At 54.7% G+C, this 25,742-nt stretch overlaps 2 protein-coding genes across 6 annotated transcripts in view; one reads left to right on the forward strand and one right to left on the reverse strand.

The window, feature by feature from the left end:
- FANCM (FA complementation group M) overlaps positions 1 to 12,336 on the forward strand; it is a 60,826-nt gene extending 48,490 nt beyond the window's left edge. For 2 of the 4 annotated variants that reach the window (XM_063159565.1, XM_063159566.1), the window contains exons 14-24: positions 713 to 2,510; positions 3,223 to 3,302; positions 3,402 to 3,470; positions 3,934 to 4,044; positions 5,695 to 5,851; positions 6,623 to 6,729; positions 7,622 to 8,116; positions 8,734 to 9,157; positions 9,637 to 9,928; positions 10,811 to 10,998; positions 12,135 to 12,246. In XM_063159565.1, the coding sequence (XP_063015635.1) occupies positions 713 to 2,510; positions 3,223 to 3,302; positions 3,402 to 3,470; positions 3,934 to 4,044; positions 5,695 to 5,851; positions 6,623 to 6,729; positions 7,622 to 8,116; positions 8,734 to 9,157; positions 9,637 to 9,928; positions 10,811 to 10,940 (3,663 nt within the window). In that variant the 3' untranslated portion in view covers positions 10,941 to 10,998; positions 12,135 to 12,246. Of the gene's footprint in view, positions 1 to 712; positions 2,511 to 3,222; positions 3,303 to 3,401; positions 3,471 to 3,933; positions 4,045 to 5,694; positions 5,852 to 6,622; positions 6,730 to 7,621; positions 8,117 to 8,733; positions 9,158 to 9,636; positions 9,929 to 10,810; positions 10,999 to 12,134 lie in introns of all 4 variants that reach the window. The other 2 variants (XM_063159563.1, XM_063159564.1) reach the window with 1 other exon arrangement.
- On the reverse strand, positions 11,934 to 25,586 carry MIS18BP1 (MIS18 binding protein 1). Of its 2 annotated transcripts, none has more exons than XM_063159572.1 (16): positions 25,392 to 25,586; positions 24,587 to 25,098; positions 23,719 to 23,795; positions 23,038 to 23,168; positions 21,018 to 21,108; positions 20,652 to 20,815; positions 19,826 to 19,989; positions 19,297 to 19,402; positions 17,906 to 18,614; positions 17,393 to 17,707; positions 16,442 to 16,611; positions 15,064 to 15,212; positions 14,414 to 14,562; positions 13,249 to 13,333; positions 12,633 to 12,675; positions 11,934 to 12,502 (listed from the first exon to the last, which is right to left on the reverse strand). In XM_063159572.1, the coding sequence occupies exons 1-16, from the start codon at positions 25,582 to 25,584 to the stop codon at positions 12,405 to 12,407; spliced, it is 3,156 nt and encodes a 1,051-aa protein (XP_063015642.1). In that variant the 5' UTR covers positions 25,585 to 25,586; the 3' UTR covers positions 11,934 to 12,404. The 2 variants fall into 2 exon arrangements, with proteins under 2 accessions (XP_063015642.1, XP_063015640.1); XM_063159570.1 differs by having other exon boundaries at positions 17,813 to 18,614.
- Between the last annotated feature and the right edge of the window lie 156 nt (positions 25,587 to 25,742).

The following is a 25,742-nucleotide window of genomic DNA, read 5'->3' on the forward strand; positions in this document are numbered from 1 at the left end:
CTTGCTTTTCACACAAAGAATTCCATGTTTTGAGTCTGTGTTCTGGCCAGGCTTGAGGTAAACAAATTATTTACAACCTGCCAGATCAAAATCGTCCTAAAGCCCTCTTGTGACAATTCTTTTCCTCACTGTTTTTATTAAGCCTTCTCCTAAGGCAGCTTTAGTTAAAAAGTCCAGACTTGGAGTTTTTTTGGATATCTTTACGAATGGATGGTTTAAGCATCAGCATCTATGTGAAATTGGTGTTGAAATGATGATGATGATGATTAATGACAAAATCTGTTAATAGTGCACAGTTTGCTTTGCCTGCTGCAGGATCCCCAACCCTGTCAGGGATCAGTCTTCAAATTCCTGCAAGGTGGCTTTGGATCTTGCTTCCAGAAATATCTTCAGACAAGCCAATCTCTAATTATAAAGTCATTTTTCTCACCCTCTCTAAAGGTACCTCGTGTAATTTCAGTGATTGAGGAATCCAGGGATTCATCTGCCTGAACTGCCAAAAAATAATTGTTCTGTTCAGATCCTCCATGTCCAGGTCCACTGTGTGTGTTTAACAGAGCTGGTTGCCTTTGGAACAGCAGATTTATATCATGAGAAGTTGATTCAGAGTCTGTGGGAAGTTCTGCAGGAGAACAAAACCCTCATCCCTGTTGGGAACAGGCTGTGAGCAGCCCTGGGTGTGCCTCTGGTAACCTGTGCCCTGTGTCCCCAGGGAGACTGCAGCTATGAGCAGGAGCTCCAGCCTCACCTCAGGATGGAAGATGTGAACATTCCAGGGAACAAAAGGAGAGGTCACTGCTCCAGGAAAGACCTGGCAAAATCCAAACCCAAACCATTCCCTCCTGATGCAGGTGATGATGGGAGTGACTTCTTTGCCACCTTTAAAAGAACCAAAGCCAAGGCTCCCAGAAGAGCCCCTGGGCTCAGTGAGGAAGTGCCTGTGGTGCCTCAGGACCCCCCTGCCCCTCCCTCAGGAACAAGGCTTGCTGTGCCTGGCCCCTCTCACCCAGGCAGTGACAAGGACGAGAGGATGGAGGTGACATTTGATTTAAATGCATTTATTGACCTGTGTGACAACAGTGACGGCTCTGAAGGTCCTGCCAGTCCAGCAGCACAGGAGAACAGCCCTGCAGGTGAGGCCTGTGGGGCCCTGGGGAGGTTCCACAGGGACTCAGGGTACGAGACCTCCCCTGTGGCCTCAGACCTGTTTTATCTCCCTGAATCCTGCAGGGATTCCTTCACCCTCCCAGGGCCACCCCAGGAGCCCCTGGGGCTGGAACAAACATTTTCCCAGGTGCAAAGGCTTTTGTCACAGTCCCCTCCCTCTGGGGATGAACTGGAGGGTTTGGAGAGCCTGATGAGAGAGGAGGGAACGAGATCTCCTTCCCCAGAAGTTCTCCCTGATTCTCACTCAGAGGCACTGCAGGACAGAGTCTCCCCCACATCCCCAAAACCTGATCCTTCCCTGCTGCTCCTGGAGAATCCCAAAGCGACAGTTCCAAGGGAACCCTGTGCCTCAAGAAGTCCCCCTTTGTCCAAAACTGTGTCATCTGCCAAGGCTGCTGTTGTTGAAGAGGAGCAGCTCTGGAATGACAGCTTTGATGGCCTGTTTGACAACGAGGAATTCCCTGAAATCCCAAACAACGCTCCCAGCAGGGACCAGCCCCTGGCAAACGGCCCTGCAAAGGAGCCTTTCCTTCCCAAGGACGCAGCAGAGGCTGCCCTTGAAGTTCCTGGTGAGGAGCAGAGTCTGCATTTGTTTGAGGATGAGGCTGGTGAGGACACGGGCGAGGGCAGCGCCGCGAGCACTGAGCCTGCAGCCAGGGCAGCTCCAGCTGGGGCAGAGGGGCAGCCAGGCAGGGAATTGGCCCGTGTGAGCCCCACCCAGCCCTGCAGGGAACCCATGGGGACATCAGCAGTGGCCCTGCAGAAGGATGATCCCTACGACTGCTCCCAGGACCTGTTCTCTGTCACCTTCGACCTGGGCTTCTCCCTGGAGGACAGCGGGGCCGAGAGCCCTGAGGAGAGCAGGAGTGCTGGTGACCCCACACTGAACAGAGCCCTGGGGAGTGCCAGAACAGCCCTGAGGGATGGCTGCAGGCTGGAAACCTCCCCAGGGTGGGACTGCAGGAGGCTGGAGAGCAGGGACGTGTCCACACCGTTGTCACACCAGAGCAGGGGCAGGAATGGCAGGGAAGGGGCCGAGGGTGCTCCTGCTGCAGGGGCTGTGCTCGAGTCAGGAGGCAGCAGGAGGGGAAGGGAACCCCCTGAACCTTTGCCTTCAGCACTTCTGACCCCAACGAGCAGGAAGGGTGTGAATATCAAAGCTGTCAAAAGAATTTCTATGGAAGTCTTCTCAAATGCCAGGGAGAAAATTCCAGAGGTGCCTCCTGTAGATCAAGTCAAAGAGAGCCCATGGAGGCAGAACTTTGGGAGATCAGCCTTGGATTCCCCTCCAGGAAGGACAGAAAGCCTGGAGAACACCAAACTCCATGGATCCCATGCTGCAGGTAGGAATTTGGTGGGACAGGAGTCAGACCTTCGTGGTTTGGAAACAGGATCCAGGATCTTTTGGATCCTCACTTTGGTTTTATGGCTGAGGTGGGAGGGTTGGAAGGAAGAGGAGGAATGGCTGAGATGCTGAAGTTGGGTCAATGAGGGGATATTCCCTGTGTCCTGTCCCTCCATCCCTTGTCCCCAGTCCCTCTGCAGCTCTCCTGGAGCCCCTTCAGGCCCTGCCAGGGGCTCTGAGCTCTCCCTGGAGCCTCCTCCTCTCCAGGGAACATTCCCAGCTCTCCCAGCCTGGCTCCAGCCCTGGGGCAGCTCTGTGCCCTCTGTGGCAGGGACATGTGCAGCCCCAGTCGCTGCTGTCACAGGGATTTGTGCCACAAAGTGCTGCCACAACTCTGGCTCTTGCTCAACTTTTAATGGCTTCTTCTCTTGGTGTCCTGCTTTCTCTTCCCTTTTCCTGCCTCTGCTGCCTGGGGAAATCACTTCCCCCCAGGGCTCTCCAGGGAAGCAGGATTTATTGTCCATCCCAGCTGGAGATTATCTCTTTTGATTAACAAGGCTGAAGAGAACAATATTTGCCCTGTAGATCAATAAATAATCTCCTTTGGAGGTGCTTTTCTGAGAGAGGCAGGGTTTGATTGCTCAGCTCTAACAAAATTGTGTTGGGAGCTGTGCAATTCTGGTGAATGTTGTTTATTCCGTTTTCTGCAGGACCCAGCAGTGACAGCGAGGAAGAGATTGTTTTCCAGAGGAAAAAAAGGATAAAAAATAACGTTTTGAAGTCTCCTGATGTGAGTTTTAGAGGAAAAAATAGACAAGAGAAGCAAAATGGCAATGTAAGCAGCCAAACACAAACTCTGTGTGCACTGATGTTGATGCTGTTCCCACAGGGGATGGATGAGAGCGACCTGGAGTCTCCAGCTCGGGTCACCAGGAAACGCCGGCGCCCTCCCAGCGTGGTCAGCAAAGAATGGGGAGAAATAATGGGAACCCACTCCTGCTTCCCTTCTGTTCCCTCGCAGGGTCTCCACACTTCACAGGATCCCACAGTGCATTGGGTGGGAGGGACCTCAAAGTCCACCCAGTGCCAGCCCTGCCGTGGCAGGGACACCTCCCGCTGTCCCCGTGTCCAGCCTGGCCTCGGGCACTGCCAGGATTGGGGCTTTGGGGACTCTGGAGCTGTTGTTTGACAGCCAGGAAGGGTGAAATAACCTGCCTGCCACAGAGCTTTGAACCAAAAAAAAGCAAATTCATGGCACCTTTGAGCTGATTTTTCATCCAAATCCCATTTTCCTGCCCTGTTATTGGAGGTGTCCCTGCCCATGGCTCTGGAGCAGCTTTAATGTCCCTCCCACCCAGCCAGGCTGGGGTTCAGTGACTCCTGGGATGGTCCCTCGCTCACTCTGTGTGTTCCCTTTGCAGTCAGACACCTCCAGTGAGGACAGTGGGGATTTCCAGAGGGGCAGGAGCAGCTCCAGGGCCAGGCCCCGGCCAGGAGGAGCCAAACGTGCCAGGAGCTGTGGGACAGCCAAGGTGGGTGGCACTGTGTCCCCCCAGGGACACGGAGCTCAGCTTTGCAGCAGCTGGAATTTGGGAGTGCTGGGGAGAGGGCCTGGGGGCAGAGGGGACTGCAGGGCTGGGGGACAGCTGTGACACCAGAGAACAGCTCAGAGGGCAGCTCAAGGGATGCCCTGAGAGGAGTCAGGGTCCTGTCCAGAAAGGAAAAAAAAAAGTAATAATATTCCAAATTATAGTAAAAATAATATATAATATAATATAATATAATATAATATTATATTATATTATATTATATTATATTATATTATATTATATTATATTATATTATATTATATTATATTATATTATATTATATTATATTATATTATATTATATTATATTATATTATATTATATTATATTATATTATATTATATTATATTATGTGTATTTGTTATAGTATATTATAGTATAGTATATTTAGCATAGTATAGTATAGTATATTTATTATGGTATATTCATTATATATATTATATTTCTTATATTTTATTATATTGTATTCATTATATTTTATTATATTCCCTGTGAACACCTTCCAGATCAGGGTATTCTGGGATTGTATGTTATACTATAATAATATATAATATTTAAATATTTTTAACAAAATAAAATAACAAATTGTTATTGATGATAATGATGATGATAATAATAATAATTTTATAACAGCAATAACTACAATAAAATTTTATTGTTATCATCATCATCAGGATTGGGCTGCTTGCTCACATGAATGATCCCCACTAATGGCCTCAGCCCTGGACGTTTAAGGCAGCAATGGTCCCTCAATCCCAAGTGTTAAATCTCAGCTCAATGTTTAACACTTCAGCAGGAATGGAGGCAGGAGGGGAGGCAGCACCAGACTTACTGAAACTAAAAAGCTCTCAAATATTTATGGCTGTGGTTTCACTGGGCAGAAATTGCCATAATCAGGGCTCCAGGGCACAATATGTTGGACACCTTAAAATTTTTTAACAATAATCTTCATTTTTAAGACTTCTCTTATGGTATCTGTTTCATGGCAAACAAACCATGCTCTTGGAGCCATGGAGATACATAATATTTTGGGGCTAATTTGATGTTTTACTTTAGTACTTTATAGCTGAAATTACAGGAGAAAAATGAACTTAATGTAAAATATCTCGGGCAAAACACCTTCCTGAATTAATTTTGGTTTCTGTGTACGACCTTGGGAGTGTTTTGTTGCCTGGTTTTGATGGAATTTAGGATCAAGTCTCCTGCACTGCACTCGCAAGGGAAGTGTCGCATCTTCCCTGGACTGAGCTGCACCATCTGAGGGATTCATTGTTTGTTGAGTCCTAAATCCTGAGCAGAAAAGGGCACACCAGGGTGGGGTCTGTGTCTGAAATTCCTGCTGCACTTGAGTTTGGAGGAATCCTAAATCCAGCTGGATTTTTGAAAGCACAGGAAATGAGTAAAACTGGATTTATAAGTTGCAGAGTGACGCACTGTGTGTGCTGGGCACTCTGAGCTGGGCGCTGTGCCCGTGCCATTCCCTGCCCCAGCAGCGATGCCCTTGCCCAGCTGGAGCCCTGGGGTGGCTCGGGCAGAGCTCTCGGGGCAGTGCTGGCTGATGGGGGCAGCTGTGATTGCCCTGCTGTGTGTGCAGGCTGCAGGCAGGCAGTTCCTGCAGGAGGAGGCCGAGCTGTCCCTGCTGGATGCTGAGGGCATCTCCTCGGACGAGAGCGACGGCGCCGGGGAGGAGCTCAGCCCATCCCTGGCCCGGTTCCTCGATGATGAAGGGGAACCCACTCAGGCCCTCAACGGTGAGTGGGGAGCTCCCAGAGCATCCCTGGGGTGGGACACAGGAGCTGTGACCTCCTCACCCGGGCTCAGGAGCTGCTCCTGCCACAGCATCCGGGGCTCTGCCAGCCTGGAAACCTCCTGCATCCTGAGGGAGCAGCTGGGCTGGGCCAGGGGAGCTTTGGCATGGATTTCAGGAAAAGCTTCTTCTCAGAGGGTGCTGGCCCTGCCCAGGCTGCCCAGGGAATGGGCACGGCCCGAGGCTGCCAGAGCTCCAGGGGGGTATAGACAGCTCTGCCAGGGATGCCCAGGGTGGGGTTGCTGGGGGTCTGGGCAGGGATGGGGCTGGGATGATCCCTGTGGGCCCCTCCAGCTCAGGATATTCTGGGATGGAATGGCAGCTTTCATGACACAGGCTGGGTACACTTGGAATTCAATAATGGTTTGGGTGGGAAGGGACATTGAAAACCTTCCAGTGCCACCCCTGCCACGGCAGGGACACCTCCCACTGTCCCAGGGTGCCCCAGTGTCCAGCCTGGCCTTGGGCACTGCCAGGGATCCAGGGGCAGCCACAGCTGCTCTGGGAAGTCCATCCCAGTATCTGGGAATTCCTTCCCAGTCCCTGCCCTCCTTCGTCCGTAATCCTGGGCTTTGGGATTTCTAGAGAAGGCTGGAGATGGTTGCTTTGGGAAATGCAGGCTTTTGGGAAACCATGAAGGAACACAGTGTGACAGCGTGGATGGAGCATTGTCTCAGCACTAACCCTGCATTCCTGTCTCTCCCGTGCCCTGCAGACAGCGAGATGAGGGCAGTGTACCTGAGCTCCGTGCGCAGCCCCGCCCGCGGCAGCCGCTACCAGATGGTGCACAGGCCCTTCAACCCCTCGGCCATCTTCTCCCAGGTGGGGAGCTGCTGTCTTCTGTATCACAACAGCTCTATTATCGTTATATGTTGTCTTATGTATCAAGAGTTCTCTTATCATTGTAGTGCAAGGATTCCATAGCCTCAGAGTTTCATACCTCCTCAATGTTTTCTCATAGACAGCTCCTCTAAGCACTGACTGTTCTTGGTTCTTGCAGCAGCCCTCTGACTTCTCTGAGTCCAGTTTCCATCAGTCCACTCTTTTATATCACTGTTCTTATTGGTTACAGGTGTTGCTTGTTATCATCCAGCCTGCTCCTAATCTTTAGTAATAGGGCCCAGCTGCAGCTCGTTGGGGATAAGATCACATTCTACATTGCCCATACTGTGTCCCCCTACAGGAAGTCAGGGGCTCCTCTCCTTGGGGACCTCCCTTGTGGGACCACAGGGAGGTTCTTGGCCTGCTCTGCAGAGCAGTTACAGCCTTTTCTTGGTAAATTACAAGTTCCAACACAGAACTTCAGCCTGGAGAAAGGAAGGATCCAAGGAAACCTCAGAGCCCCTGGCAGGGCCTGAAGGGGCTCCAGGAGAGCTGCAGAGGGACTGGGGACAAGGGATGGAGGGACAGGAGCCAGGGAATGGCTCCCAGAGGGCAGGGATGGATGGGAGATTGGGAATTGGGAATTCCTGGCTGGGCTGGAATTGCCAGAGCAGCTGTGGCTGCCCCTGGACCCCTGGCAGTGCCCAAGGCCAGGCTGGACATTGGGGCACCCTGGGACAGTGGGAGGTGTCCCTGCCATGGCAGGGGTGGGATGGGATGTGATTGAAGCCCCTCAGCCCCTGTATTTGTGTGGGGAGGGCTGGATACACCAGGGCCCTCCTGCTGAGGAGCAGCAGAACCACTGCAGCTTTCCTGGCTCTGTTTCCCCCAGATCCCTGAGCAAGACGTGACCTATGCTGAGGACAGTTTCTGCGTGGGGGATGAGGAGGAGGAGGCTCCCAGCGGCTGCAGTGAGGAGGAAGAGTGTGTGGATTTTGCTCTGCTCACCAGGGAGGGCAGCAGGCAGCAGTACCTGACCCGCCACAGGAGGAGGCTGAGCCAGGCCCGGCGGGCAGGGAACGCTCCGTCCCCAGGGCAGAAGAAGAAACCTTCCAGAATCATTGTCCTGAGTGACTCCAGCGAGGAGGAGGCGGGAGCCAGCAGGGAGAGGCCCCTGGAAGCAGGGCAGCTCCCCAGGGCTCTGCCCACAGCCCCCTCTGCACAGCACAGGAGTGGGGCTGGGGAACAGGACACTGAGAGGCTGCTGGGCCTGGAAGGTTCCGTGTCTGGGATGCTGGATCCACCCCCAGAGCGGCCAGGCGGGAGCACATCCATCCCCCCAGCTGGCTGGGGCTGCAGGAGCACGGATCTGCAGGCTGCTGCTGAGGTCAGTGCCCAGGACAGCAGGGAGCTTCCTTGTGGGAGAGCAGCAGGACTCAGCAATCATGGAATGGTTTGGGTTGGGAGGGACCTAAAACCCTTCCCATTGCACCCCTGCCATGGAAGGGACACCTTCCATAGAGCAGGTTGTTCCAGCCTGGCCTTGCACATTTCCAGCACCATCTCCCTTTCCTTGCTGCTAGAAGCTTTGTACTCCCAGGGTAACCTGGAGTGTTTCAGGAGTGAATAAATTAAAACTGGGCTTAGATTCTCCCTTGGTCATGGAGGATGGTGGAACGGCAGTGGGCACTGATTCTTTGGGTTTGTATAGAAAATCCTGGTTCACTGTCTGAACTCAGGGCTTTCAGCACCTCCCTGAGGTTGAGTTCCTGATCTCTCCCACTTCCCAGCCTGATCTCTGATTTACAGGATCCAGGTTTTGTTGAACTTCTCAGTGAAAGCTGCTGCTTTTGTCATCCAAACTCTGGGATAATCAGCTCAGCTCAGTGGGGAGACAGATACAGGGATTAAAGTGTCAATAATCTGAAAGTGTTGATACTGCAAAACATCCTTTCATTGACTTGATGTAAAACCCTCACAATCTGCGATTTTCAACACTCACAGGTGTCCAGCTCTTTGAAGACCAACGGGAGCGGCTCAGGCTCGGTGCCTCCTGCTGTCCCAAACCCTTCCTCGGCCAGGGCTGGGATTTCCAGCGTTCCCTGTGGGCACAGCCCCTCCCCGGCTGGGGTCCCCCGTGTTCCAGGGGAGCACAGCCCCTCGCTGTGCATCCTGGCCGACAGCCGCGAGATGTGCTCGGGGCCGGAGGTGCTGTCGTGCCTGCGGGCCGGCCACGGGCTCCGGGTGCAGGTTTGCTCCCTGGGCAGCAGCGATTACATCGTCAGCAACCGCCTGGCCGTGGACAGGGTGCTGCAGTCGGAGCTGCAGAGCCCCGGGAACAGGAACAAACTGAGCCAGAGGCTGCAGCGCCTGCAGGGCATCTTCGAGAGGATCTGTGTGATTGTGGAGACAGACAGGGTCAGGCCAGGTGGGTGCTGCCAGAACGCCCTGCCCCGAGGGACACAGGGGATGGCTCCCACTACCAGAGGGCAGGGATGGGTGGGAGATTGGGAATTGGGAATTCCTGGCTGGGAGGCTGGGGAGGGGCTGGGCTGGAATTCCCAGGGAAGCTGTGGCTGCCCCTGGAACCCTGGCTAGGTTGGACATTGGAGCAGCCTGGGACAGTGGGAGGTGTCCCTGCCATGACAGGGATGGGATGGGATGGGATGGGATGGGATGGGATGGGATGGGATGGGATGGGATGGGATGGGATGGGATGGGATGGGATGGGATGGGATGGGATTTAATGTCCCCCCCAACCCAAACCATCCCGGGATTCCATGTCAGGAGCAAGCACAATTTTATCCACGCACAGACATTTGTTTTAATCTAAAAATCCAAACCCTGCAATGAAATGATTCCACTGGACAATAACAGGTCTTGCTTTCCTGTGCTTCCACTCCTCAGGAGAGACGTCCCGGTGTTTCCAGAGGACTCAGCACTACGATGGAGCGCTCTCAGCCTTGGTGCAGGCTGGAATAAGGATCCTCTTCAGCTCCTGCCAGGAGCAAACTGCAGCTCTGCTGAAGGAGCTGGCTCTGCTGGAGCACAGGAAGGACGCTGCCATCCAGGTGCCAACGGAGCCGGAGGGGCACGGCCGGGACCTCCTCAACTTCTACCTGAGCATTCCCAACCTCAGCTACGGAGCTGCCCTCAACCTCTGCCACTCCTTCGGCTCCATCACAGCTGTGGCCAACAGGTAAGGGCAGCACAGGGCCTGGCAGGGGCTCCTGGGCCCAGCCTTGCACTCCTTGTCCTCCCCTGGAGGCAGGGAGAGCCTTCCTGCACCTTTCCTGCCGGGATCATTGCTCAGGGCATCCCTTCCTGCTGGGATCATTGCTCAGGGCATCCCTTCCTGCACCTTTCCTGTCAGGATCATTGCTCAGGGCATCCCTTCCTGCTGGGGTCACTGCTCAGGGAGAGCTTTCTGGCTCCTTTCCTGCCGGGATAGCTGCTCAGGAAGAGCCTTTCCCACCCTCTCCCAGGAGCTTTCCTGTCCCATCTCAGCTCTTTACACATTCCTGTCTCTCCCGCTGAGCAGCCCAGGGCCCTGACACGGGCTCTGCTTCCCCCCTCCCTCCTGCTGCCCCTCGCTCCCTTTCCCTCTGGCATTCCCTGTTTTCACTGCTCAGGTGTGCTGCCCACCCTCGGGCACCTGTGCAGAGGTGACAGCAGCAGCTCCGGGTGCTGCCCCGTCCCGGGCACTGCATGCCCGGCTCCCGGTGCCGCCCCATCCCCGGCACTGCATGCCCGGCTCTTGGTGCTGCCGCCCCATCCCTGGCACTGCATGCCCGGCTCCCGGTGCCGCCCCATGCCTGGCACTGCATGCCCGGCTCCCGGTGCCGCCCCATCCCCGGCACTGCATGCCCGGCTCTTGGTGCTGCCGCCCCATCCCTGGCACTGCATGCCCGGCTCCCGGTGCCGCCCCATCCCCGGCACTGCATGCCCGGCTCCCGGTGCCGCCCCATCCCCGGCACTGCATGCCCGGCTCCCGGTGCCGCCCCATCCCCGGCACTGCATGCCCGGCTCCCGGTGCCGCCCCGTCCCGGCTCCGGGGCTCCTCCCGTTCCCTCTCTTGCAGCTCGGTGGCGGCGCTGGCGGCGGGGGCGCGGCTGAGCCGGCCCCAGGCCGAGGAGCTCCATCGCTTCCTGCGCCACGAGTTCGATCTGCAGCTGCTGCCGCAGCCCCTGCCCGCCAAGGGGAAGGGCTGAGCGCGGCGCTCCGGGCCCTGCACTGCACTTTACCCCGTCGGGATCGGATGTAAATGATGTAAATAAACGCTTGTCAAACCTCAGGGCGTGGGAGCCGCGCTGGCACCGCCCCGTGTGCCCCCAGGGTCCCTGGGCCGGGGCGGGCACAGCTCTGGGGCGGCCATCCCCGATTCCTGTACAAAGCACAATAACGGCTCGAGTACTTCAGCAGAGATTTAGGAGCGCAGCAGCAGCTCCTGCCATCACCGAGCCCCGCGTTTCCAGGTTAAAACGGGAATTGCCGGGACAGGGCTGGGCTTTGGGGGCCCCGGGGAGCGCCGCCCCCGTCCCTTGGAGCCTCTGCCCGGCTCGGGTGCCCGATCCTCCCCCAGCCCCGGCGCCGCAGCCTCTGCTGCCACCGGCTGGAACAGCGCGGGATCCATCGGTGCTCCTGAACGGGGAGACATCCATCCCCGGGCAGCCGAGACCCCGCCTGCAGAGCTGCCAGCCCTGAGAGATCCAGAGGAACCCACGGACCTGCCCCAGGGCTGGAGCCCCTCTGGAGCCAGGCTGGGAGAGCTGGGAATGTTCCCTGGAGAGGAGAAGGCTCCAGGGAGAGCTCAGAGCCCCTGGCAGGGCCTGAAGGGGCTCCAGGAGAGCTGCAGAGGGACTGGGGACAAGGGATGGAGGGACAGGAGCCAGGGAATGGCTCCCAGTGCCAGAGGGCAGGGATGGGTGGGAGATTGGGAATTGGGAATTCCTGGCTGGGCTGGGAGTGCCAGAGCAGCTGTGGCTGCCCCTGGAGCCCTGGCAGTGCCCAAGGCCAGGCTGGACACTGGGGCACCCTGGGACAGTGGGAGGTGTCCCTGCCATGGCAGGGGTGGCACTGGCTGGGGCTTAAAGGTTCCCACCCAAAGCACTCTGATTCCAAACCAAGAGGATGAAGCCTTGCAGGCACCATTCCAAGCTGGACAGCTCCTGGATTCTGCTGCCCCACAACAACTAGGAGTAATCTCTGAGTAAAAAAAACTTCTCTTTATTACATTAAGGAAATATAAAAATTCAAGTTGTCCTTAGAGTAAATTTAAAAGCAATTTCAGTTCCTTCTGGACTGCTGCTAAATTTATTATACAGGCATATCCCAGAAGATATTTTAGCTTAAAAAGAATCAAAACTTGGCAGTCATTGGTATCTATGTACATTTCTCCTTCCCAGGACAAGCAGGACACAGAGGGGAGGAGCCTGGACAAGGAAATGCCACTTTGTACACATGGAAAAGCCAAGCATTGGCAGCAGGGTGGGAATGGAGTTAAAACACATAAAACCACAGCAGGACAGCTTTTCCAAACTGAAATCATTCCAGTATTCCCTCCCAGAGGGGCAGCAGAACCCCCGTGCTCTGAACAGCAAGTGCTGAACAAGACATCCATGAAGCCCATCAGATAGAAAAGGAAGAGGTGCTGAAGAAGACATCCACAGAGTCCATCACATGGAAAAGTAGGAATCCTGCTCCTCACTGGAGCAGGACGAGTTTGCAGTCTCAGCCGTGAAGAGATTCCCCACCACGGGGGCCGGGGTGACTCCTGCAATAAAAACAGGGATCATCAGGGGGTGTCCCAAGGGCAATGGGGCAGCCAAAGGCTGATGGGACACAGCTCACGGTGATGGAGCAGGAAGGGAAGGAGCTGGCAATGAGGAGCCAGGAATACTCACTCTTGGTTCTGCAGGAAGCCGGGGTCTCGTGCACAGCTCCGGCCTGAGGGAGGGAGGGAGGGAGGGAAAGGAAGAGGCTCAGCCAGGGCTGGCACCAGCTCAGGGCCCCCAGTTCCCAGAATCCCACAACTGCCTTCCCTGAACCACAGGCACAAGCTGCTCCCCGGACCACAGGGTTTTATGGAAAAGCCAAAGGAGCTGCAGAGCCTGGGAGAGTGGAAGAACTAATACCTAAATTCAAGGATACAAGGCTGACTTATGGTCACTGTTAGGAGTTGGGCTGGGTGATCCTTGTGGGGCCCTTATTGTACCTCAGGATATCCTATGGCTATTGTTCCTTTTCCCCCTGTTCAGAGGAATTTAACAAGAACCTAAAGGCCATGGAATTCCAAAGCAATTCCAGATCCTGACTAAAAGCAATGGAGTTAATCCTGACAATGAAGAGCTCCTCTCTCAGAAAGGAACTTCTCTCCACAGCAGCAGATACCAAACTCAGGAAGGGTTCCCATTTTCCCTGCAGAGCACACAGGGGGCTGTGATCCCAGGACTGTGTCCCCTGTGGCCAAGCTGTGCCTGGCTCAGGTGGCAGTGGCAGAGCCAAGGAAAGCAGCATTACCGACTTCTTCTTGACCTTGTCCCAGGTGCCTCTGCTGCCCCGGGTGTTCTTCTGCATGCGGAACACGTGCCGGTCGTAGTCACTCCTGGGCACAAGGGAGCAGGGCTCAGCAGGGCTCAGCAGGGCTGGGACCCTTCCCTGGAACCCTCTGCAGGCAGCCAGGGAGCCCCAGAGCTCCAGCTCCCACCGGGAACGAGCAGGGCTGGGCCCCGGGCTGCACATCCCAGTGGAGGGATCACAGCCAGCCCCATCCCAGTGCAGGGATCACAGCCAGCCTCATCCCAGTGCAGGGATCACACTGAGCCCCATCCCTTCCCAGTGCAGGGATCAGAGCCAGCCCCATCCCTTCCCAGTGCAGGGATCACACTGAGCCCCATCCCTTCCCAGTGCAGGGATCACACTGAGCCCCATCCCAGTGCAGGGATCACAGCCAGCCCCATCCCCATCCCAGTGCAGGGATCACACTGAGCCCCATCCCCTTCCCCTGCACATCCCAGTGCAGGCTCACACCCATCCCCATCCCAGTGCAGGGATCACAGCCAGCCCCATCCCTATCCCCATCCCAGTGCAGGGATCACAGCCAGCCTCATCCCAGTGCAGGGATCACACCCAGCCCCATCCCCATCCCAGTGCAGGGATCACAGCCAGCCCCAGCCCCATCCCCATCCCAGTGCAGGGATCACACTGAGCCCCATCCCCATCCCAGTGCAGGGATCACAGCCAGCCCCATCCCCATCCCAGTGCAGGGATCACACTGAGCCCCATCCCCTTCCCCTGCACATCCCAGTGCAGGATCACAGCCAGCCCCATCCCCTTCCCCGGCCCAGCCCGTGTGACACAACCCCACTGGCTCCAGGCTCCCAGATGGTTCTGGTTATCTGAGCAGAGCCTGAAGCCCTGGCTGAACAGGGCAGGACTGAAGGCTCTGCTGAGGCTGAAGGCCAAGCCAGGGCCATTCCCAGGGCTGGGAGCAGGAGCTGCCCACAGGGAGCTGAGCAGCTCCAGCAGCACACAGGCTGCAGGAACAGCTGTTCCCAGGCTAAGCGAGGCTGCAGGAGTGGTGGAAGCGAGCTGCTGTCCCAGCTCCAAAGCCACCTTCCTCAGAGACAGAAAGGGATCCTGGGCAATGCCAAGGCTCACAGAGAGCTGCTGGAAGAGCTCCTACCTGTTGATGGGGACCAGCATTCCCGGGCTGATGTGCCCACACTGTGGGGTTTTCACAGGGGGAAAGAGGCCTGAGGAGGGGCTGAGCGGGAGCTCCGAGAGGGCGAAATCCTCGGTGTCCCCTTCCCGGCTCCCTCGCAGTGCTGGCAGCTGTGGGGCCACCTCAGAGCTGTCAGTCAGTCACCTGAGCCTGGAGTGCCTTTCCCCCTCCCAGCACTCCCCCCACTCCTCCCTGCCCTGGATCGGAGTCCCCTGTCCCTGCTGAGGCACAGCCCCAGCCCCGTGCCCAGAACTGGACACGACCCTGCACCTCCACCTTGGTCTGAGTGCCCCTGCAGATCCTGCCCAGCACGTGGCTGAGGGCTTTTGGTGCTGCCACACCCTCAAAAAGTCACTTCTGCTTACAGTGCCAAGCTCCAGACTGCCCAGGACTGCTCAGAAGGACAATTGCTCAGGTGGTGCTGTCACCATGCAGAGGCTCCTCCCAGCCTGTCCAACCCACTCACTGCCACCAGCCAAGGGCTGCTACAGCACGTGAAGGAAAGAAGCCCCTTCCCACAGATCCCCAGGATTGTACTGGCGGAACTGGAGCAGCCCCCTGGCACACCCAGCAGGAGAGCAGTCCCACAGGAGCTGCTGTCCCAGGCTTACCTGGACCCTCCTCTTCTGGAGGGGAGTTGCACTGAAGATGTCGTCGTGGTTGTCCTTGGGCAAGTGCTCCAGGAACTCCCTCATCTGCTGCTTCCGTTTGAGGGTGCCCACCTTGGCAGTGATCACTGGCTGCTTCTTATCTGCAGGATCTGACCAGGAATTGTCTCAGACAGCAGCCATGGGGTTAAAATTCACTGCCACAGGCAGTCCCACAGCCCAGTCTGTCCTCTGGTGAAATCTCTTACAGCTTCTTTAAGATCCCTTTGAGTTCTCACACAGTTTCCCCACTCCATCTCCAGAGGAGGGTCACTGCAGAGCCCCCCAGAGCCACTGCAGGGTCACCCACGGGGTTCACTGTGACTGTGACAGAAGTGAGCTCACGTGTGCCTTGCAGAGAGCAAACCCACAGCAGCGTCCCCGTGCCAGGAGGCAGCAGGGCCCAAAGCTCTGCTGCTCAGGGACACTTGCACTGAAGCCAGGCTCAGGAGTGCTCAGCTCACCCTGTGTCCACGGCAAACCTTAATCCAACCCAGCCCCAAGTGAAGCTGCAGTGTGGGGATGGCAAACACCAGAGAATGGGACCAGACTGCCCTTGGGCATCCAGGGACCCAAACCCCACCTGGACAGAGCTCTGCAAGGAGCTCGTGACCTGCTGGGCCTCCAGGAGCCTCTCAGGATGTCAAGAGCTCTTCCCCGGAGGGGTGAAGGCCAGAGAGTCTTCCCCTCATGCCAACAACTGGAAAACTCTACAAGAAGAGAAAGGAAAGAACCTTTCTCTTCTTGTCACCTCAGTCATTCATGACGTCCTCCAACCTCCACAGCAAAAGGTGACCTGGCTCGCTGCCACATCCTGATGTGCTCTTGTGGATTTATCCCATGGCAGCAGAATTGGTGAGGCTGGAAAAGCCCTCCCAGCCCATCCAGTCCAACCCTTCCTCAGCACTGCCCCATGTCCCCAAGTGCCCCATGCACAGGGCTTGAAATCCCTCAGGGATGGGCACTGCAGCCCTCCCTGGGCAGTGCCAAGGCCTGAGCCCCCTTTCCGTGGGGAAATTCCTGCTGTGCCCACCCTGAGCTGCCCCGGCCCAGCCTGAGGCCGTTCCCTCTGCTCCTGTCCCTGTTCCCTGGAGCAGAGCCCGACCCCCCGGCTGTGCCCTCCTGGCAGGAGCTGTGCAGAGCCACAAGGGCCCCTGAGCCTCCTTTGCTCCAGGTGAGCCCTGCCCAGCTCCTCAGGGATTCTGCAGCCCCTGCCCAGCTCCTCAGGGATTCTGCAGCCCCTGCCCAGCTCTGTTCCCTTCCCTGGCCACGCTCCAGCCCTCAGTGTCTGAATGAGAATCATTTACCCCCCACCCAAGCCCCAGACAGAAGGTGCTGGTACCTTTGCTCTCAGCTTTTCCCACTGTGGTTTTCCTGGGCTGCTGTTTGTTGGCTGTCTCCTGCTGCTCCTCCAGGTACTTCCCCTGGCACTCCTGGGCAGAGCGGGACCCCACGGCCATGGCCACCTCCTGCCAGAAGCCGCTCCTGTGCTTGGGGAGCGCCGCGATGGCCCTGGGGGGACAGCAGGGACACGGTGTCACCAGGCAGGGCACAGCTCTGGGCACAGCCCTGGAACCACCCGGGCCATGCACTGAGGCAAGCTGGCCCTGGCCTCTTGCTGCCCCCCCGGATCCCTGGCAGTGCCCAAGGCCAGGCTGGACACTGGGGCACCCTGGGACAGTGGGAGGTGTCCCTGCCATGGCAGGGGTGGCACCGGGTGGGATTTGAGGCTCCTCTACTCAAACCAGTCTGTGATCCTGTGCTGTCTTTTATTCACAACAGGCAAATTTATTTAAACACCTTCAACTGACAGATGTGTCACAAGATAAATTTCCTGCTCACTTGCGCAGGTCCCCTCAGACCTGAGCTCCTGCTCATCTAAAAGAGCTAAACCCAAACCTGGCCATTTTACACTCTGTGTCTATGAAATATTGCCCAGTGGCTTAAGCAATTGGATGATGGATTAATTGAACACCCTTGCAGCTAACCTGCTCACAAACCACATCATGTTTAACCTGTTACTGCAGTCTGGGGAGGGAACCTGCTCCTCTCACCTGTGGCCCTCACCATATTATAGTGATGTTTCACTTGTGAAGAAATGTAATAGGGAGTAATAATTCTAATTATCATTAGGGAATAAAAAAAAGGAATTGAATGGAAATATTTCTAATAGGGAATTAAAACACAAAGGAAACCTGGGAAATCATGAATCTGAAACCCCCCAATCCAGACCATCCAACCCCTCCTGATGCCTGAGGGAAACTTTTCCTCTGAGCACAGAATGAGCCCTTACTTGTGAAGCTTCTGTAATTCCTTCTCAGACCAGCCATCACCCGCCCTTGCAAAGAGTTCCAGAGAGTTCTGCCCCCTCGTGTCTCTGGGCTTTGCTGCTGCAGGCCTGGCAGTGCTGGGGCCTCCGTGGTTTGTTTTTACGGGGGGCGCTCTGGCGTCGGTGTCCTCGCTGAGCATCCCCTCGGGCTCGGTGTCGGAACGGAGGCAGTACCTGACAGTGTTGAAGCCTCCGTAATTTGTTGTTTCAGGGGGTGCTCTGCCGTCGGTGTCCTCGCTGAGCATCTCCTCGGGCTCGGTGTCGGAACGGAGCCGGTACCTGGCAGTGTTGGGGTCTCCATGGTTTGTTTTTACAGGGGGCCCTCTGGTGTCGGTGTCCTCGCTGAGCATCTCCTCGAGCTCGGTGTCGGAACGGAGGCAGTACCTGGCAGTGTTGGGGTTTCCATGGTTTGTTTTTCTGGTGTCGGTGTCCTCGCTGAGCATCTCCTCGGGCTCGGTGTCGGAACGGAGGCAGTACCTGGCAGTGTTGGGGTTTCCATGGTTTGTTTTTCTGGTGTCGGTGTCCTCGCTGAGCATCTCCTCGGGCTCGGTGTCGGAACGGAGCCGGTACCTGGCAGGGCTGGCACTGCCCCGTGCCCTCCTGGCCCGGGCAGGCAGGAGGGAAGCACTGGACTCGGAGGATGTTCTCCCTTCAGAAGGGGGCTCAGACTCCTCACTGGACCAGGGCCCACTCAGCCTCACCAGCACATGCTGGGAGGGCTTTGCTGTCCTTTGGCCACAGGCCTTGTTTGCATCATCCCAGGAGCCTCTGGAGCCAGGGCAAGGATTCTGCTTTTGAGGCTCTGGTTTTAATATAGATTTCTTCTTCCTCCTGATCAGCAGTGGGGTGTCCTCACTGGACTGCTCCTCCTCATCCTCTGAGGGCTGCTGGGTGAGGAGAATCCTCTCCTTGGCTGACCTGAGGGAGTTCCTGTAGCCCTGCTCGTGCATGCTCCGCCCTGCAGATGCTGCTGCTCTCTGCGCTGCCCCCGGGGCTCTGCTGCCGTGTTTGTTCAGCTCCTTGGGCTTTGAGGAAGCCCCTCGGGCAGGGAGCTGGGGTGGTTTGGTTTTTGTGCCCCTGACTCCAGGATCATTCTCCTCCTCATCCGACAGGAGCCGCCTGCCCCTCCTGCTGCAGGCAGGCCTGGGCTCCCCCCGGGGAGCGGCTCCTCTCCCGCTGCCTTTCCCTGCAAGAGAGGGGAGGGAGGCAGAGCCGTCAGGGCTGCGGGGTGGGTCCTGCTGTGCGGGCAGCACAGGCATCTGCACCCCCTCCAGAGCTTTACCTGCCAAACTACAAACTCAGAGCTGCTCTCAAGGGCCCTCCGAAACTCTACTGACTGAGCAGGCACATCCCCAAAGCTCTGCTCTGCTCCAGAGAGCTTTTCTGCAGGAAACATTGCAGCTGCTTAAGAGAGAAACTTCTGCTTTACATTCACATTCTTCTCAGGCTTCTATCACCACCCAGATTCTACTAAAACCAAATTTTTATTAAAAACTCTGTTAATAGATTTTTTTTGCCAACATTTCATTTTTTCCATACACGTTAAAAAGCAAAGCCAGGCCTCCAGGTCACTGGATTGGTGAACTCCAAAAAGTCCAAATCCCTTCATTTCAATTTCCAGAATGAAATCTCTGTGTCCCCATTATGTAATTAACAAAGTGATTTACACACATAGTTCTTGTTTGGAGCTGTGAAGCTCCACATGAATGCTACTCTGCTGATTCTTCAGAGAAAAAGCAGTTGATCATTACAATATTTGAATAATTTCTTTGCATTAACAGACCCAACCCTACTTCTCCAGCATCCACTCACAAGTCCACTGATTCCATCAATAACTTGAAAATAGAAAAAAAAAAATTAGTTTTTACCTTTACTTTTGCTTTTCGGCATTTCCTTTGTTGTCTTCATGTCTTCCTTTCGTTTATTCTTGGAGATGAACCTGGTCTTTCTTTTGGGTTTTTCACTACTAGGGATCTTCAAAATAAAACAATTGACTCTAAAATTAATTTCATCTCCTTTTCTCCAGGCTGAGCCCCTTTCGCAGCTCTGTTCCCTTCCCTGGAAATGCTCCAAACCCTCAGTCTCTCTTGCAGTGAAAGGCCCAGAACTGACCCCAGGATTTGAGCTGGGACCTCACCAAATTCCTGTCTGATACAGTCATCTTTCAAAACACACCCAACTTTTTCCCCCAGAAAGAATTCCCCATTATGCCAGATTTAGAGACCACAATTACCTCATAATATGGACATAAGACTATTTTTGGTGTGTTTTCTAATATTTTGATCATGTTTCCAAGATTTCCTTTCCCTTCAGGTGTGTCTAAGAGCTGCCCCTGTTCTGTTCCCCACCTGGCCAAGTTTAATAATTCTATTTAAGTCACACTTAAGAGGCTCTTACCAGGTTCAGATGATCCACCCATCCATTTTGTATGGTGACATTGAGCCCCTGATCCACAAACTCCCTCTGGCCACACCAGTAGTTCAGGGGGGGTTTGACGAGGCGCCCGCTGCGGGTGTAGACCCCGCTGGAGTCACTCCTGGAGTTCTGACTTGGTGTAACAACTGCAGGCAAAAATGCCCAAAGAAAGAAGAGTTTATTCTCAAATATTGCATGGAAAATTCAGTTTAGCAGAGGAACAATGTTGTGTTTAAACTGGACTACAAGGGAAATGTAAAATGTACCCAAAGTTGTTCTTTTCAAAGCATTGTGATAGAAATGACAGGACTGAAGTAAGAAGCTTCCCAAATTATGAACTTTACTGTGGTGAACTTTTTACTTTTACTTTGTTTAGAAGGTTATAAATACTGTGAAAGTTGTTTGAGGAGGGAAAATGATAAAGCAAAGTTGTCACATGGAACAGCTGCTCACTGAGACAAATGAGAGTGAAAAATGAACGGGAGTGATGAGAGAAAAGCATAAAAGCTTTTGCAGTGCTAGCAAGAAAACCTGATTGCAGCAGTAACAAACAGCACAGTGGGGTTAGGGAAAGGCCCATTGGACAAAGACCCCAGAAAAAGTTAAAAGTTAAATCTGAGTTAAACCCCAGAGCTGTCAGTGCCTGTGGCAAGGCAGGGACTGCACTCGAAGGCTGAGCCAAACCAGGGGGCTTTTACAGCTCTACAGCCAATTCCTGCAAACACAGCCAGCACAAAGAACCTTTCCACAGCCCACTCCAGCCACCCCCAGGTGTCTTTTCCAAAGGAAAGGATGGTTAAATACTCACAGATGTTCTCACGGTTCTCTGGTGATACCTCATAGGTGGAGTTCCTCAGTGCAGGTTTCCTGGCTTTGCTCACTGAGCCTCCTGCAGGTTCCAACACATCAGTTCCCCCCACGGAGTCATTCTCCTCATTCTCCTCCCCACCACTCTCTTGAGCTCCTTCTTTCCTGAGGGTTTGGAGTTTGAGACAAGAAATAACAGCCACTGAGGAAGCTGTTCTTCAACAACATCTGGGCCCTGGTGGGCCAGCACAGCAGAGTGGCTTCATGCCCACATCTAAAACATTTCACACCCCTCTGGTGTAATACCCTCAAAAAAGTCTCAATGAACTTAGAACATTGCAGGGATAGAGAATCTCCCTGAACTTACCTCCTCCTTTCCTCCAGGAGCTCCTCCACGTACTCCTTCCACCTTCTGGAGAAGCCAAACGTGAATTTCTTGATGAAGCGGTGGGGGAAGCCTGGGGGAGCACAGGGGACAGGAAAGCAGCTCAGCAGGGCTGGCACCCCTCAGGGGACACAAGGAGCACAGAGAGCAGGGCTGGCACCCCTCAGGGGACACAAGGAGCCCAGAGAGCAGGGCTGGCACCCCTCAGGGGACACAAGGAGCCCCAGAGAGCAGGGCTGGCATCCCTCAGGGGACACAAGGAGCCCAGAGAGCAGGGCTGGCATCCCTCAGGGGACACAAGGAGCCCCAGAGAGCAGGACTGGCACCCCTCAGGGGACACAAGGAGCACAGAGAGCAGGGCTGGCACCCCTCAGGGGACACAAGGAGCCCAGAGAGCAGGGCTGGCACCCCTCAGGGGACACAAGGAGCCCCCAGGAGCAGGGCTGGCACCCCTCAGGGGACACAAGGAGCCCAGAGAGCAGGGCTGGCACCCCTCAGGGGACATATTGAGCCCCCAAGAGCAGGGCTGGCACCCCTCAGGGGACACAAGGAGCCCAGAGAGCAGGGCTGGCATCCCTCAGGGGACACAAGGAGCCCAGAGAGCAGGGCTGGCATCTCTCAGGGGACACAAGGAGCCCCCAGGAGCAGGGCTGGCACCCCTCAGGGGACACAAGGAGCCCCCAGGAGCAGGGCTGGCACCCCTCAGGGGACACAAGGAGCCCCCAGGAGCAGGGCTGGCACCCCTCAGGGGACACAAGGACCCTCAGAGCCTGCTAAACCTAAACAGCAGAGGGGCTGACCCACACAATCCCACCCAGCACACTCCAGTCAGTCACTCTTAGCCATAGGAGACCTCTGCAGCCCTAGAACCACTCTGCTCACAAGCCTTCTGCTGCTACTTTTCCTTCTCAGAATATTAAAATAGAAATAAATGTAAGTTCTTAGCAAAGAAAGCAATAAAATCTTCCAGTCAGAGAGCAGCCAGAGCAGGTATTTATCAGCAGGGACCCCAGTGCTGCAAGTGAGCAGGAAACACTGAAGTCACACACACTTCCTTGGGCCTGAAAGAGCCAACAGTGAAGGTGTGCTGGGTAAAAAATGGTGCAACACACCTGGGGCACACCTGTGTTAGGGGAAGTAATGCTGAGGGAATGGCTGGGGCTGGAAGTGGAGTGGGGTCAGGCTGGAGATCAGGAAAGGTCCTTCCCCAGAGGGTGCTGGCACTGCCCAGGCTGCCCAGGGAATGGGCACAGCCTGAGGCTGCCAGAGCTCCAGGGGGGCTTGGACAGCACTGCCAGGGATGCCCAGGGTGGGGTTGTTGGGGTCTGGGCAGGGACAGGGGGTTGGGATGATGATCTTGGGGGTCCCTTCCAGCTCAGGATATCCCATGACTCCAACTATTCATTCCACCCATGCCACAGGGCACCTCTGTGTTCTCAGAGCTGCCTAAGAGCACTCACAAGTGTCACAGACATCTTTTCATGAAAATCCTTTCCTTAGGATTTTTCCTCCTGAGAAGCTGGGAGGCCTCAGGAACAAAATGTAAGCAATGGTTATCTGCTGCTGTGGGATGCAACAGGTGCATCTGGGATTGGTCTCATGGGGTTGTTTGTAATTAATGGCCGATCACAGTCAGCTGGCTCCGACAGAGAGCCGAGCCACAAACCTTTGTGATCATTCCTTCTTTTTCTATCCTTAGCCAGCCTTCTGATGAAATCCTTTCTTCCATTTTTTAGTATAGTTTTAATGTAATATGTATCATAAAATAACACATCAGCCTTCTGAAACATGGAGTCAGATCCTTGTCTCTCCCCTCAACCTGAGGCCCCTGTGAACAGTCACAGACCAGCAGCTCATTCCCAGCCAGTGTGCCAGAGGAGCACACAGAGCACAGATCCTGTATTTGCACTGAGTGAAAACCCCATTTCCTTACCAACCCACACGCTCCAAACCAAGCTGGAACAGTCTGTAATTTGTAAGGCATTGAGAAGCAGCAGCTCACCTTCCCTCCTCATGGCAGCTGAGTCAATCTTGCCCTGCAGCAGGTACACAGCCCCCGAGGAGGTCTGCACCTGGTTGTGAGTGACGCGCTCCGCGATGGCGCTGCTGTGCCACAGCTGCTGCCTCATGTCCCTGCCAAGAGACAACAGAAATCACTCCCAGCAAGGATTCCAGTCTGGAATGCTGGCACTCCATGCAGGGCTGGGGATCCCTGTTTCCTGAGGGATTCAGGTGCTGCAGGATGTGCTCTGGGCTCGGGTTTCCTCTCTCAGCCTGGAACTGACACAGCTCTGACTTGGGGCAGGGGACTGTGTGTGTCTGAACGTGTCACTGTGCAGGTGTCACTCATGGGACAGCAGCCCAGCCTGGATGGGGCTTGGAGCAGCCTGGGACAGTGGGAGGTGTCCCTGCCCTTGGCAGGGTGGGGCTGGATGGGCTCTGAGCTCCTCCCAACCCAAACTGTCCAGAGCTATTTGATATTTGATTGATTTCTCTGAACCTTTCTGATTATCTCAGCACAGGACTCTGGAATGAGCTCCCCAGCAGTTCCCTGGGTGCTCTCCCTCTCCTGCTCACACAAAGGAATTGTGTCTTCCCTGATAAAGCAGTCTAAGCTCTGCACCATTACCTCATGTTTGGTGTCCATGGTTTACTTTACATTTAATAAAAAACTGGTTCTTACTTCCTTTTCCCTTCCACACAGATTGCCGTGTTTCCAGCCAGCACTTTAATCCTCCAGCTGCTCAGGCAGATGTTTTTCTTTCCCAGAAAAAAAAAGAAAATAAATAATTTAGAAGTATTTATTAGCCAGCACTCCTCAGTGATCAGATCCAATAACAAAAATAACTATTTCACCATTTTCTAAGCTACAAATCTGGAATATTAGAGGATATCTGATCCTCAGCTCAATCCTGAAGGTGACTTGGTTTAATTCAGGAAAAACATCAAACACTCTTGGCCATGGTGAGGGAGAACAGAACAAGTCCCCTGCAATCCAGGGGATTTCCCCAGGGAAGAAGGGAAGCCTTGGGCAGGAGTGCTTGTGCCAGGCTCCCAGGGAAGCCCAAGGACTTTGCCAGGATGTCCTCAGAAAGGAAGGAAGGCTGCAAGCTGCACACTGCTCTCCTAGGAAAAGATTTGCTCCAGTTAAACTGAACAGGAGCCTGGGTGATCCATAGGAAAGCCAAGCCCTTCCCCTGTGCATCAGCAGGGCACGTTCTGGATGGATTCATGCCCAGCTGGGAGAGGTCTCTCCTCCCTGGAGCTGAGCAGGCAGCCAGGAGCTGGCAGGGGCCATGATCACACCATGGTGTGTACATACTAAGCCAAAAGTGCTTCTTTTACACAACAAACCCCAAACCCTGAACATTTGTCATCTTGGAGTATGGAAAACAGGAACCCTTTGCATGGGGAAATATACTAATAAAATCTAAAGGAGTAACAGTTTATCCTCCTCTCAGCATTCCTGCATTTTGACAAGAAAAAGATTAACTTTGAGCTGTCAGCCCAGAGGGATTGCTCATTTGCCCTCAAGGATTATTTTCTCCCACCTCTTTGTGCGCTTTGCCAGCAGGTTGGTCAGCAGGAGCTTTATCCAAAGGGACCTTGGGTTCTTCTGCCCTCTTCTGCTTCCTTGGAATGTGGACTGGAGAGGAGAGCAAGATGCTACAGAGGGGCTGCGAGGGGTTTGCAGGATTAGTCGCTGGTGCCTTTTCCCCTGCTGGAGCAGCTGGTTTTTTGCTGGGCTGCAGCTCTCTCCTCTCTTCATCAAACTCTGTACATTTTGCTTCTGCATTTCCCCACCTTCCTTCTGCCTGATCCTCATATTCCCAAGGGGGGGATTTCACTTGCAGAGGAGAAGCCACTGTCCTTTGAGACATTTCTCCATCAGCATCCACCTCGACAGATTCCACCAGGAAAACATCCACATCATCCTTATCAGAGTCCAGCTCCCCTGCAGGCCCATTCCCTGCCTGCTCAGCACAAGCAGCCTGCCCCGAGGGATCCTCTGCACCTCTGCAAGGAGGAACATTCTGCTGCCTTTGGGTTGAAGGTGGTGTAGCTGCTCATTTAAAGGGGAAAAAAAGGAAAAACAAAGAAATTAGGGATATTTAAGCATGAGAACATGCTTAGATAAAGGAATAACAAAGAAATTAGGAACATTTAGGCATGGGAACAGGCTGCCCAGGGGGTGGGGGGACCCATGCCAGGAGGGATTCAAAGCCCCGTGGATGTGGCACTTGGGGACAGGGGACAGTGCTGGGGGGACTGGATGGCCTCAGAGGTTTCCCAGGCCCAGCAATGCCAAGGTTCTCTGTCTGGAGGGGTTTGTGCTCCCCAGAGCAGCCCCAGTACCTTGGTGCTGCTGCTGCTGCTGCCACTTGACCCGCAGGAAGAACTTCTGGGGAGTTTCCAGCACAGGAGGCTCTGCTGGGGGCACTTCCAGGGGCTCCATCCTGGGAGCGTGAGGCAAAGCTGGCTCTGGAAAATAACCACACAAACAAACCCCAAACCCCTCTTTCCATTGGGGGAAGAAAAACATTTTCATGGGGGTGGGGGGGGAGAAATATGATTTTTTAATATGCTGTTTATTAAAAAAAAAAAATCCACAGAATCCCAGAAAGGTTTGGATGGGAATCCATCCCACCCCATGCCACCCCTGCCACGGCAGGGACACCTCCCACTGTCCCAGGCTCCAGCCCCAGT

The sequence above is a fragment of the Melospiza melodia genome, chromosome 6, assembly GCF_035770615.1.
Source record: "Melospiza melodia melodia isolate bMelMel2 chromosome 6, bMelMel2.pri, whole genome shotgun sequence".
In the NCBI taxonomy this organism is placed as follows: domain Eukaryota; kingdom Metazoa; phylum Chordata; class Aves; order Passeriformes; family Passerellidae; genus Melospiza; species Melospiza melodia.